The 14,030-nt window shown below is 43.6% G+C and overlaps 1 protein-coding gene across 3 annotated transcripts in view; it reads right to left on the bottom strand.

The window, feature by feature from the left end:
• Positions 1-416: 416 nt before the first annotated feature.
• Positions 417-14,030, bottom strand: part of GALC (galactosylceramidase) — a 45,233-nt gene continuing 31,619 nt past the window's right edge. For all 3 annotated transcript variants that reach the window (XM_028718118.2, XM_028718111.2, XM_077924983.1), the window contains exons 10-17: positions 13,673-13,800; positions 12,060-12,149; positions 11,017-11,106; positions 9,135-9,279; positions 7,145-7,325; positions 5,252-5,412; positions 3,261-3,337; positions 417-2,204 (exon numbers count right to left, since the gene is read on the bottom strand). In XM_028718118.2, coding sequence (XP_028573951.2) covers positions 2,061-2,204; positions 3,261-3,337; positions 5,252-5,412; positions 7,145-7,325; positions 9,135-9,279; positions 11,017-11,106; positions 12,060-12,149; positions 13,673-13,800 — 1,016 coding nt within the window. In that variant the 3' untranslated portion in view covers positions 417-2,060. The remainder of the gene's footprint in view (positions 2,205-3,260; positions 3,338-5,251; positions 5,413-7,144; positions 7,326-9,134; positions 9,280-11,016; positions 11,107-12,059; positions 12,150-13,672; positions 13,801-14,030) is intronic.

The following is a 14,030-nucleotide window of genomic DNA, read 5'->3' as shown; positions in this document are numbered from 1 at the left end:
GCACATTTTTTGTATGTGTGTGTGTAAACTGCTTCGGAGATTTTGCCAAAATGTTAATCAGTGTATGCTTTATCCAAATAATGCAACTTCTAAGGCTAGACCTGAAGACCCAGTAGATTTGGATGGGGCTCCCTCTTGTGGACAAGAATCTGGATAGTCTTCAAAGTGTCCCTATATTTCCAACTGATTTTGTTTTTATTTTAATTGTGTTGCCAATATATGATTTATTGCTCAGTCATTGTAAAATGCAGACCACACATGTGGTGAAACCCTTCAGCGTATATTCCTATTTAGTGAAGGAGGCTGTGAAAATACAAGCCTCTTTGGGTTTGAGATCAGACTCTACAAAAGAGGAAAGCTTACCTCTGAACCTTCAGAAAAAGCGACAATTTTTAAAGCAGTACCATAGACATATAAAGGTTTTAAAGCAGCATTTATTTTTCCAGTATGAAACATTAGGCTTTGTGGTAGTCAGCCACCATATGCCAGCTTTTCGCTGTAACATCAAGGCAATTCTTGTTAAGAATTCTTGTTAAGAATCATGAGAAGTACAAACATTCAGCAAACATTAACCTGTTGAGAACATTCACAACCCAGCAACTTTAAAATCTACCGTTTAATAAATTAACAAGAAACAAATATTGTGATTATGCTACATTTAGTACACAATGCAAAAATAGAAATTATCTGCCCTAGCACAAAAAGGGGGAGAAATATTTGGAATAAATGCAGTCAATCAGTCATGACCTTATATCTTCATTGCTTATGGTCAAAGTCCATCAAGAAGGAAATGCTATAATGAACATCTTTATCTGCACTTTTGAATTTGGTCTGAATTGAGTTCCAGCTGACAAAAAACCCTGTCTCTGTCTCCACAATCACCTTCCTTACTTTGCACCCATGTCTAGCTGGTGAACCTCATAGCTCTACTATATCCTGCAAGCCTGAAATTTGCCACCATAGATTAGCAGTCAGTACAAGCATTACATGTCTCAAGGACAGTTCACAGTGATTTCTCTGGTCACCAGTAAAGTTGCAACTGGACTCATGCAAAGGTATTGTTTGTACGAGCTATTTTCTCCTTGCAGGACACATATTTAACTTGACCCTTATGGAGGTTGCGATTCCCACAAATGGTGCATGGCTGAAAGCTTGGCAACTTCAAGTGCTCTCAAACTGACTTGTGCAAATTGGCTCTTAGGATCGTGAGGGTGGGGATAAACATTCTCCCTTGATTTTTTCATCCATATTACTTTTACAGATTCTTTCCCCCTTCCATTTACCAAAAAAAGGCAGGCAAGCTTAGAAGAGAAGCTCAAAGAGGCGAGGCAAGTTGTGGGGTTATCAAACCTTCGAACAGTGACAGGCACCATCGACATATTTGCCACACTGTCATTAGCAGAGGTAGTTTAAAATAAGGCACTTCGTAAGGAAGCCAGCTAGCAGCTGGCTTTTCATTAAAAACAGATATATGAATTAAGACTTTAGAAGAGGAGGAGTGAAACCTTTCATTTCCTGGAAGGAGGCATTTAAATCCATTGAGTCCCTTATTCCATCACCTCAGATAAAATACGAAAGAGGCAAAAGGATCTTTCAGTTCACAGCACTTCATAACAGCCATATACACCAGGCACTTCTGAAAAGAAATGGACTTCATAGCTTTTGAAACAGTTGAAAACAGCAGTTTTCTGAGGTCTCTGTTGCACATTTCCTAAAATGAGGCTAAACAGTCACAATTCCCACCAATGAAACGACAAGGACTCTGCTCCAGTTCCATTTATACTTTGTAAAAGAAAAGGGGGCGAGGGGACGGAGGGAGACTTTCTGAAACTAATTCTTTCTGCCAAGAGAGAAAACTGAATTCTGAGAAAACCCTAATTAGGACGACACAAACGCATTTCAACTTTAGAAGAAAGCTGAATTCGTTCACAAAAGCTGTAGGGGAAACGAAACAAAAATTTCGTACCAATGTCAATTACAAAATGACAACGGCAAAGGGGTTGAAACTGGCTCAAGTTAAAAGGAGTCAAGAATTGGCTTGTTGAAGTATGACTGGCGTCTCAGTTGGCCTGAACATGAAAGTTGTCGAATTGTGTAAATTTATAAGTGTGAGTCCCAATAGCTGCCCATCCATTTCCAGGATCCGTTATGGTGACGTTCGCCCAGAGAGGATTGCCATTTAACATGCCAGACGCATTGGTGCCCTGTCAAAAGTAAGGGGAGAACATTAATGTACAGGGTCTGATGTGGATTTCAGTAAACTGGTCAAGAACAAGGGCTGCAAAGCTATCTGGAAACTGCTTTGCAAGGTGAGTTGAAGTGAAAGACATCCAAGTGTGTTTCCCAATGCCCATTCAGTTTTAGTTAAGCTAAGGAATTTGCTCCCACAATCAGTAGTGAGCCAGTGTGGTGTAGTGGTTAAGAGCGGTAGTCTCGTAATCTGGTGAACAGGGTTCGCGTCTCCGCTCCTCCACATGCAGCTGCTGGGTGACCTTGGGTCAGTCACACTTCTTTGAAGTCTCTCAGCCCCACTCACCTCACAGAGTGTTTGTTGTGGGGGAGGAAGGGAAAGGAGAATGTTAGCCGCTTTGAGACTCCTTAAAGGGAGTGAAAGGCGGGATATCAAATCCAAACTCTTCTTCTTCTTCTAGTGATGGTCACCAACTTGGATGGCTTGAGAAAGAGGTCCAGACAAATTCATGGAGGATATGGCTATCAATGGCTGCTACCCATGGTGGATATGTTCTGCCTTTAATTGTTTTTGCTGCAAGAGACTAGTGTGGCTGCACCTCTGGAAAATCCTATATACTGATAGCAAAGCAGGTTTTCCAAGTGTGGATCCTTATATAGCCAAAACACCATCATCTACATACAAGATGAGAGATGCTGCAGGGTACACTAAGGTTTCTGCAGAGGGAGCAGGGGTGGAGCAAAACAGTCCAGGGAGGACAAAGCCTGCTTAGTGGCTATGGAATGGAATACCCTGAAAAGAGGTTTGGCTGGCTGAAACCCTGAACTAAAACACTCTGCACTGCAGCATTTTCATTGTAGGTTCCACCTGTTATGACGGACAAGTGGTATTAGCCTGTCATCAATATTTATCAGGGTTAATACTTCTCATAGCAAATTAAATTATAACTATTTTAGGCTTATAAGCTATTTTAGGCTTATAGCTATTTTAGAACTCTAAACAATTTAAATGCCACCACTTGCTATCAGTCAAAATCAATCTTATTTTATGCTCCATGTTCGGTGCTTACCGTAAGAATCAGAGTGAGGGTATGCCATGCCTTGGCTCGCACACCAGACAGTCCTTTCATCAAGACCTCTTCCCCACCTGCATGAAGAAGAAGAAGAAAAAGCTGCTTCAGAACATTTTCTTTATTTGGGACATGCCCTAAAATTATACATTACAGTGGTACCTCTAGTTACGAACTTAATTCGTTCCAGAGGTCCGTTCTTAACCTGAAACTGTTCTTAACCTGAAGCAACACTTTTGCTAATGGGGCCTCTTGCTGCTGCTGCGCCGCCGGCACACGATTTCCGTTCTCATCCCGGGGCAAAGTTCTCAACTCGAGGTAACTCTTCCAGGTTAGTAACCTGGTTAGTAACCTGGAGTTTGTAACCTGAAACGTTTGTAACCTGAGGCGTTTGTAACTCAAAGTACCACTGCATTGGAACTCTATTGCAAATAAAATTGGAAGCATGACAGCAAATGATTTTCCTTTAGGCCCAGTGCTTATTCTGTCCTGTTATATTAGATATAATAGTCTACCTGAAGATTAAGTAATTATTGTTCATTACTCGAAACAGTAGCTCATTTGGATTGCTGTTAAATGGGAAGGAGGGGAGATTAATCTTCCTTCTTCCATCAGTGAATGGCTCTCGACTACATGGGACAAACTGATGAATTGTCACCTTTGGGAGGTTGTGGACTCCCCTTCTTTGGAGGTTTCCAATCAGAAGTTAGATGGTTCTGTCATGGATGCTTTAGCTGAGATTCCTGCATTGCAGGAGGTTGGGATCCCTTCCAGCTCTAAAACTCTTAAGATTCCATGGCTAATTTAGTAAGCAGTGGGAAAACAGAATTCATTGTTTTTAGCATATTGCCACAGCGTTTACAATCACAAGAACTCCTGGCCATCACACAAAAATGGCTCTTCTTTAGAGCAGCTACATTATTTGCCATTCCGAACACGCACACTATTTGAGAGCCTATGCACATGCCTTCAAGCTTTCGAACCTCTAGAGCCTAGATCTAAGTTTGTGGTGTTTGCTTGTTTGTTTTTAAAAAACCAACACCTTTGTACAAAGTCCTTGTAGGCCATGGACTCTAAAGTCATCCATTTGATCAAGCAAAAGGTGACTTGATATTTTACTCACAGCAGCGCACCCAACAGACTATCACAGCGTGGTGGCCTGAAATTTGCGCCTACACTGTGCCCTTTCCTCTGCCATGCATGAAGCATCAGCCATCAGTTGCTTCAGGTATCTTCTAAGGACATATTTTTGCCCAGGTGCTCTCTGACCCCTAAGGCTACACCTTATTTATTACTGAATTTCTGTTTTTTATCCACTTTTATAATAGTAGTCTACTGCTTTTTATTTTTGCATGTGTTTTTACTGTTTGAAGGTTGGTATTTTTGTATATTTTTTGAGAGATTAAGCAGGTTTATAAATGTTTTAAAGCAATAATAATAATAATATTTGTTCAAAGATCAGCAATTTCACACCTGAGATCTTAAGAAAAAATTGGGAGGCAGATGCCTTCCTGACCAGATTGGACCCTGTTCTTACCAAGTTCCTGGGGTTTTTTTTTGATAGTGCGTTATTATTATTTTTGTCTGTTTTGTATGCTACTTAGGGATTTTTTCAAAAAAATTAAACCACTTAGAAACACTTTCAATATTTTAAAGCAGCTGGCCCTCCTTCTACACTTGAGCATTTAACGCTGCGAATAAGAACCATTCAGAACAGCTTTTGGTTGAAAAAGTTTCGCTTTGATTGCTCCGTGCCAGTTATAATTATTATATGATAAGCTAGCAAGGCACCTTGGTTTGAAATAAAAATAAAATGAGGTGTGGAGGAAGACACCCAACAGAAAACAGCAATTACAAGTAAGGGAACTATTGCATAATGGATTTGCCGTGCAAGCCTCAAACCCTTAGAAATGCCATTCTGCATTACCTACTGCAGGATAAGCTGCAACTATTTAATGAAGCATGCAAAATCCATTTTAAAGGATACTCACCGAGATCACCTGTAACTCGGTATGTACCGTCAGGAAATACCCAGAAGAAAATGCCTTTAGCAGCTTTGGCGTATATCCCACCTTTGTTCACTCTTCCCGCAATGAATGCACCTCCATCATTTGACTCTATGTAAATGTCGCAAGTTATCGTAAGGTTTACCCTGCAGAAAGACAAATGCAGTTCTCAGCGCTGGAAAAGTGTCAGTTTTGGCATTAGTCTTCCAACAACAAGAAAAATTCCAACCACTTCTAAGTGTAAACACATTTAAGGACATGTATGCACAAATCTCTGTCAGGGAAAAAGGCAGAGTATCAATAAATAAACATATTGTAATAATTCTAATACAGTTCTTCCTGGACTTGTTTTGTGTTTAGACACTGCAGCTGGTGGGAGAGGTGGAATCTGGATCAGTACTGTGGCACAACAGAGGTTGACTATCCCCGCCCCCCGCGCACACACACACATCATTTTCCAAGAGCTGCATAGATGCAACTGCTTAAGGTGGACAGCAACCACACCCAAGGAGTCACCCAGTACAACTGTCCATTCCTCTGCTATACCAGCTGTGCCATCCCTGCCAGAAGTGATATTCATCGATGTGTTTCTTTGCTAGCCTGGCATAACTCCATGGGAGCAGGAGCAGCAAAACGACTGTGCAGAGCCAGTGTGGTGTAGTGGCTAAGAGCAGTGGACTTGTAATCTGGTGAACCGGGTTCAATTCCCTGCTCCTCCACATGGAGCTGCTGGGTGACCTTGGGCTAGTCACACTTCTCTGAAGTCTCTCAGCCCCACTCACCTCACAGAGTGTTTGTTGTGGGGGAGGAAGGGAAAGGAGAATGTTAGCCGCTTTGAGACTCCCTAGGGTAGTGATAAAGCGGGATATCAAATCCAAACTCTAAATAACAGAATCCCAGGGAGTGGAGGAAGAAGATAGGAAAGGAACAGACGCACCTAGCCAACTGTTTTTTGTTTTTATATGTAAGCCACCCTCAAATGGAGTTGTAGCCAGTGCTTTCCCCGCCGTGGAAAAATAGGTGCTGGTACTCACCACGAAGCTGTTACAATAAGTGCCACACTTTTCACCAAGGGGGGGTGCCAGTACTGCATACCCCTGAGTACCCCCTGAAAAAAGACCTGTTGTACCCAATTACATTATTATGCGAGCAAAATGATTTTCACTTGTAAAATTGAACACCCGCTTCCTCTCCTCCTCCTCACCAACTAAATCTATTCCAGAGGGTTAGGGAAACCCAAGAGCAATTTTTTTTTTAGGGTGGGGGGCAAACGGGGAGGAAAGAGAATGGTAAGTTCTGTTGTGTGAGCAGTAGTTGTTCCAATCGTGCAGTGACGTCACTGAACACAACCCAGCATCTTTATTATAGAGCAAAAAACCAAATTGATAAGAAAAACTAAACTGCAGGGACTGCAGCACGTTTATAAGCGCAGAGCTCCAATACTTAAGAGATAAAAAGAGTAGCAAGTAATACTCAGAACCATAGTTGATTCACAATCCTGTAACACTCCGATTTCCAAACACACAATCTAAGGCAGTTTTCTTTTTACGTTCAACCATGCATGCTCATACAATCATTCTCTGCAACACCTTGATTTCCATCAGCTTCTTTTCACGTAGTTATGCTAAGACAACAGCAGGTGGCAGCCTTGAATCACATTAAATACTGTACGTCGCCATGCAGCACCTGGTTTATGCGACCACAAAAACCCAGCAAAGAAAGACATTTTGCAGTTCATGGGTGAGGGGTGCCCTTTTGCATTCACTGATGTTCAAATCTGCATACTGCAGCTAACAAAATCAGTGCAATTACTGGATTCCACTGCAACTTTGCACCAAGCTGGAAATTCAGCGGGTTGCACTGTGTTTAATTACATACCATTTATAGTGGCCAATAATGCTGATGGGATGCTCTGATTCAGTAACCCAGGTTATAGGCCTCTGCGTCACCACCTGTCGAAGGGTGAAGACATGCTCCCCAGGATCAGAAACGTTTACAAAGTACTCAAACACCCCAGTTTGATCGGCAAAGTTTGGGGCCTCACTGAAAGGCGGGTTGCCTGTTGGGAGAACAGAAAGCTCGTTATTTCACTCGCCTGCACTACGAAAGAAGAAGTGACAGCTTCTCTCAGCACCACTGCAACACCAAGGACGCAGCAGGCAGAACCTGACACAGAGCTGACATCCCCCCAATTTGGTAACAAACTGAGTGTTTCATTAGAGTCATCCAAGTTGAAGAGGACACCTGAAAGCCTCTCAGGAATTGAAGCCCATGGAGGATCCTCAATCCTAACCTGCAAGCCATTCTGGCACTGGATGCAAATCTCAACACAGATGGCTGTTTTTGGCCTTCCAGCTAGGGAAACTTCTACAGCCTGGGCGCCACATCCTTTTTCTGGTCTACCTTCCAAGGGTCACATGGCAGCGGCATGCGGGGCCACACATGGAAACGTTACTGTCAGGGGCTCAGGAGCAGAGGCACAGGGGAGAGAGGAAATGGAGAGCGAAGGGGAAGAATCTGAGGGCAGCGTAGGGGAGTATGAGACTGGCCCGAGAGATTCCATGAGTCTCTCCAGCGAATCAGAAGATTCCCAGAGGGGGGCGCCGATGGCCAGAGCAAGGGGGGTCCCAGGGGGGACACACCAGAAGCAAGGGGCCAGCGGGGAATCCCAAAGCAGCAGCGGGAGAGCAGGACCAGCTCCTCCACCAGAGCGTAGTGAGGGGAAAGAGTCACGTGTATCAGGGCCAGCTTCCCTTCCAGCAGGGAGAGAGGATGAGTCAAGGGTGGCCACGCCTCCATCGCAGAGTGAGGGAACGGAGGGAGAGTCAGGTGCAGCTAGCCTCCCCGAAGGGGGAAGCAGTGACAGGAGCAGTGTAACGGTCAGGAGGAAGGTGGCCGGCTGGGCGCGCGCGCCAAGTTCGAATGTACAGGCGCGCGGCACAGCAGGAAACCAGGATTGGGAACCAGGTCCTAAAGCCCGCCGGAGGGAGGGGGAGGACTCAGGAGACTCAGCGTCAGAAGAGTCTAGGAGAGGCGAGACCCCAGCGGACAGGCGGGCCCAGAGGAGAAGAGAGCAGAGGAAGAGGTGGAGCAAGGCTAGAGTCTTAAACTGGTGTCTGGGGGGAGGAGATTCAGACGGAGCTTCGGCGGTCTAGAGTTTGAGACGTAGAGCTGCGCGCCGCGGCTATGAAAGCAAAACTGAGCTTCAATAAAGACTGTTTTATATAACAACGAACTGGCGTTGGTCCTTTGTGAGCTGGGACCTAGGGCAGCTCTGACAGTTACCTTTGCAAAGTAGGCTACCATCTACACACACTCACACTTTCCTCTCCATCCTCAACCCTGTCAAGCAAGAGGCTTTATCAGACACATCACAGCCAGGCAGAAATACTCAGGGTCCGAACAGAGCCAGGGAGGTGTGTGTCTGCGGAGAATCGAGAGGGCCAGACAGAGGAGCCAGGGCTGTGGGTTGCAATTGGCCCCCAGACCTGAGGTTCTAACACCCCTGCCTTTGGGGATCAGAAGTCTTTCCTGAAGCTGAAGCTCCACAAAAAGAAACAGATACACAAAAAGTGTATCTGAAGAAGTGTGCATGCACACGAAAGCTCATACCAAGAACTAACTTAGTTGGTCTTTAAGGTGCTACTGGAAGGAATTTTTTTTGTTTTGAAAAAGAAACTTGAATGTCCACTGAGTATACAGTATGCTGGATACTCCCCAGGTCAAACATTTGTTTTAAAGCAGGCTTCTAATCACATATGCTTGAGAATTAATACTACTGATAAGGATCCTGTCCTAGCCCAGGGCCACCAGATAATGTCCTATCTCATCTCCCAAAACCAAAAAATGACTTCCAAGTGTTACTTACGGATATTGAAATCATCCTTGTAATCGGAAGGAAATGGCTGGGATGCAGGAGGATCCGGGAAAGGCTTCTCAAAGCCTGCTGTCAAGGTTGTCAAAGTATAGACCTCATCCAGACCCAGATTTAGTGTCAACACGCCTTCGGAAACCTGCGTGGAGAAAGGATGCACAAGAAACTTTGGAAAAGCAACTTGAAATTTATAGCATGTTATTCTTTGAAAGAGAACTATTTGAAAATGATTCATAGATGCCATTTAACTCCAAGTAGGCTAGCCAAGATGGGATGCAGGTGACACAGTGGGTTAAACGACAGAGCCTAGGGCTTGCTGATCAGAAGGGTCGGCGGTTCGCATCCCCGCGACGGGGTGAGCTCCCGTTGCTCGGTCCCAGCTCCTGACAACCTAGCAGTTCGAAGGCACATCAAAGTGCAAGTAGATCAATAGGTACCGCTCCGGCAGGAAGGTTAATTGTGTTTCCGTGCTGCTCTGGTTCACCAGAAGCGGCTTAGTCATGCTGGCCACATAAGCTGTACACTGGGTCCCTCGGCCAATAAAACGAGATGAGCACCACAACCCCAGAGTTGGTCACGACTGGACCTAATGGTCAGGGCTCCCTTTACCTTTACCTAGGCTGGCCAAGATTTACAAGACAGAATCAGATAGGTACTGGAAGTGTAAAGAGGTGAAGGGAACATGGTGGACATGTAAAAAGGTAAAAGAATTTTGGGAAAATATTTATAATGAACTGAAAAAAATGTTTAAAATTACTTCCCCCCCCCCAAAAAAAAAAAACCAGAGTCCTTTCTGCTGGGGATAACCCAGACTGAAATCCTCAGGTATCAGAAAAGGTTATTTATGTATGCAACAACTGCGGCCCATGTTTTGTTAGCTCCAAAATGGAAAGTGAGCGAGGTCCCATCTAAAGGGGATTGGCAACTCAAATTGACAGAATATGCACAGCTTGGAGATTTGGCATATAGAATAAGAGAGCAAGAAGAACATACATTAAAAGAAGATTGGAAAATGTTTATTGAGTATATGGAAAATAACTGTGTACAGCTCAAAACGCTGGCAACATAATATTGATGGACGTAATAGTGGAAAACCGATTGGATTGGTTATTGTAAAATATGCAGGGATGTAAGATAGGCAAAAAGAATCATGGAAAGAGAAGAAGGGAAATCACTGGATGAAAATTTAATAAAAATGAGAGAGAGAGAGAGAGAGAGAGAGAGAGAGAGAGAGAGAGAGAGAGATATGATGCACAAGTGGCTGACTAGAGGCAGGAAATACAGGTGAAATCTTTCATCTTGGGTACAATCCTAGGACCGGCAAGGTAACAAAATGGTCCTGCTTCAGATTATCACTACCAGGTTGACTAAGCTTTAGCCACAACCTCTGGATGTGACATTTTACTGCAACAATACAAGGCAATATAGGAAAGTACGGTGAGGCATTACATTTCAGGCCTGGGACAGTATTGAGTTTATGCAGTAAACAGAATCAATATTTAGCATGTTGAGGACTCATCAGGCCTTTATTTATAGGCCTGGAGAAAAGATCACAAGCAACATGGATTTTTTCTTCTTCTTGAAGACTGCAGTATTTTGCTATAAATTAATCAATTAATTTTATAAGATTTATATACTGCTTGATGGTAATAAAACCTCAAAGCGGTTTACAAAAGAATAAAACAATAAAATTATTGGGGGGGGCAGTTGAAAACAACCATTTAAAACATTAAAAAAATATTTACAGTCCATGATAAAAGACATGTCAACATTCTACATGTCTGGATAGGCAAGAATCAGTGCCAGTTCAGCAGATCAAAGCGAACTGACATTTATGGGGTAAGTTGATCACGTAAATAAATTAAGGCACACTTACATTTATGGGTCCAAGAGACTGGAACAATGTGGAGTTGGGAGAATTAAATTCAAGTTTAGAATACCACGTGTGAAGAGATTTCAGCTTGCTCTGAGGAAGGGGGAGAAAAAAGTCTTCTTATAAACCCTGTAGGTTTCTGAATGTGTTGTAAAGTGCAATATACAAAGGTGACACTGGATGGCAACAGTGAGCTATGCCAAATTCAATGTATTTTTCAAAACATTTTTTTTAGAAAGCATTTTCACAATGGATTTTATACGTGTGTAGCTTCCAGCTTAATAGGAATGGGGCAAATGTGGCCAGATTTTGTTGAACTCTAATCATCCAAATCATTGGCCACGCTGGATTAGGCTTATGGGAGTTACAGTCAAAGAGGTTCCCAATGCCAGGGCAAAGTAGAAGTCTTCCTCCTGGCAGATGTAAGGCCCGCATAAAGATCATGGGCTGGTGTCAATAACCAAACACCATGGATCTAGAATACCTAGCTGCCTACTGTTTTAATATTAATTTATTCATATACAACTGCTGTGTGGGCAACTCAATAGGAATGCATAGATTGTAAGTCTGTGGCAGCAAAGTCCGCCCTTTTTAAAACCATTTTTTATTAAGCATCTCAAGGCAATTTAACAATAAAATATATACAAACAATACCATATTAAAAACAATTTCAAATCTGGTACGAGTCAAATCTCTGCTGAAAAAGAAAGGTCTTCAGCTGCTGCCAAAAAGACAATAGAGACAGCAGCTGTCTGACATTCAGTGGAAGGGTAGGTGCCATCACACACACACACAAAAATGCATCATACAGAACAGACCTACTAATGAGTGATCCAAAGCTGTGATCGGCTGAGAATAAAACAAGTAGGATTATTTATATATGGTGTCTAGCTACACAGACACTTCAAAATAGCAAATATGTATCACACACACTATTATTCCAAGATTCTGCTTTCTTCATATGTCCTACTGCACGTATATTGCACACATTAGTGGCAGAACAGAGAAGTGAGAGGCAGCAAATTAAGTGTATGACATTTACTTACAAAGGATCCTTTGAGATGGAAAGTTGCTTTCTGTGGTGACACAAAGTAGGGAGATAGTAGTGGCCTGATGCACTTGGAGTGGTCGTGAGTCTGAAAATGAACAGCAAGGAACTCACATCAACCACCATCTCAACTCAAGACAATATATTATCTGAAACTAATACTCAAAAGAATCACAGTCATACCTTGGGTTAAAGTTGCTTCAGGTTGAGCGTTTTCAGGTTACGCTCCGCGGCGACCAGGAAGTAACGGAACGCGTTCCTTCCGGGTTTCGCCACTCGCGCATACGCTCAAAATGACGTCACGCGCATGCGCAGAAGCAGAGAATTGCGACCCGCGCACACGCGGACGCGGATTGCATTCTGTTCTGGATGCGAACGGGGCTCCGGAACGGATCCCGTTCGCATCCAGAGGTACCACTGTAGTAACAATACAACTAGAACTCCATGTGTTGCTTAGGAGCTACGTGCTGACTCTGGCTGAATGGGTTTACCCAAAATTGAGCCAAAATGGGTTAAGGCAACCCTGGATCACTTTGGGGCTGTTAAGAGGGGAGCAATAGGGAGGTCAAAAGGGGACAGTAAGTTGCCTGCATGTGTCTTCTCCCCCCCCCCCACCCCATCCCACATTCCAACCCCAAGCTTAATTAAGATTTTAATACCCAATTAAAGACTGTGCAAGGACCCCAATTCAGTCCAGGACCTGAATCCACATCAAATCAACCCTGGATCAGAACAGGACTGCTCTGAAGGACCAAACTGGGAACTGTGCAGAGTTTGTTGCCCACAGCAACAAAGTGCTAAGTTGTGTTTCTTTCTCTTTTTTGGAGTGGGGGGTGATCCTAGGAATTAGGCTAACATTAATCGATGCCCTAAGTCAATTGGGAAGCTCCTTGCATGCAACTTCCATTGAGAAGTCTCAAACCTTGGCACAAACATGACCTAACTTTGCATTGCTAGCAACTGAAGCAAGTCATAGATCACACTGAACAAACTCCATTCAAGATCATGCAATAACAAGCCAGCAGCAGCTGCAGAAAAATAAACTTTTGTAAGCACCTTGTTTTGTGGTCCACACATTCCTTGTTAAGTGCCATGAACCTCAATAGTGCTATGAGTGTCATACTTTGAATGACTGTGTCACCAGTGTTCAAAGCACTTCAGGTATGTCATTCCAGGAACCCTTACAACAGGGATGGGAGAAAGAAGCAGGCCCTTCCAGTGCGGTTGAACCACAACTCCCATCAGCACCCCCACAATCATGGAAGATGGCCAGGGATGATGGGAGTTGTGGTTCAACAACATCTGGAGGGCTGCAGGTTCACCAATTTTACCTTGCCTTTCCACAATTCTATAAAATAGGTCACTACAAACGGCTCCTGTAATGTAGGCGTGGGGGCAGAGATTATGAGACAGAAGCTTATCTAAGGCCAGCTTCTGAATTCATAGAGGAGGTGAGATTTACAGATAGCCCTTCCCAATCACAGTTCCATCTAACAGACCATGGCAGACCAGTATACAGCACAGGTACCTTTAAAACCCCATTGTTTTAAATAGCTGGAATACAGTTCTGAGCTAGGTAGACGTTGGCAGAGTGCGCTAAGAGAGCATTACCATGGTTTCAATGACGATTGTGAGATTGCCTTTCCTATCAGTCAGAGCCACGTAGCTGCCACCTTTTTCCAGATGCCCATCGGCTTGCAGGTAGTACCAGCCTGGTTGTGTGAAATGGGTAGTGTGTGCTGTGTCAAAACAGAAAAAGCAGAGGAGGAGGTTGTTGTTTTTTCTTTCTATTGATAATTTTACTACAGTTTTATCTTTTTTGCAAACTGCATTGAGGGTTTTTGCTTTTAAAGAACTGACATCAGGGGGGAAAAGAAAACAATGAAAAAAGTAGACAGTCCCCCGTCCCCTCAAAACATCCCCCAATTCCAAAACTATGATAAAAATCAGGAGGGTCAGGGGCCCAAGG

The sequence above is a fragment of the Podarcis muralis genome, chromosome 1, assembly GCF_964188315.1.
Source record: "Podarcis muralis chromosome 1, rPodMur119.hap1.1, whole genome shotgun sequence".
NCBI lineage: Eukaryota > Metazoa > Chordata > Lepidosauria > Squamata > Lacertidae > Podarcis > Podarcis muralis.
This window is presented reverse-complemented; position numbering and strand designations above follow the sequence as displayed.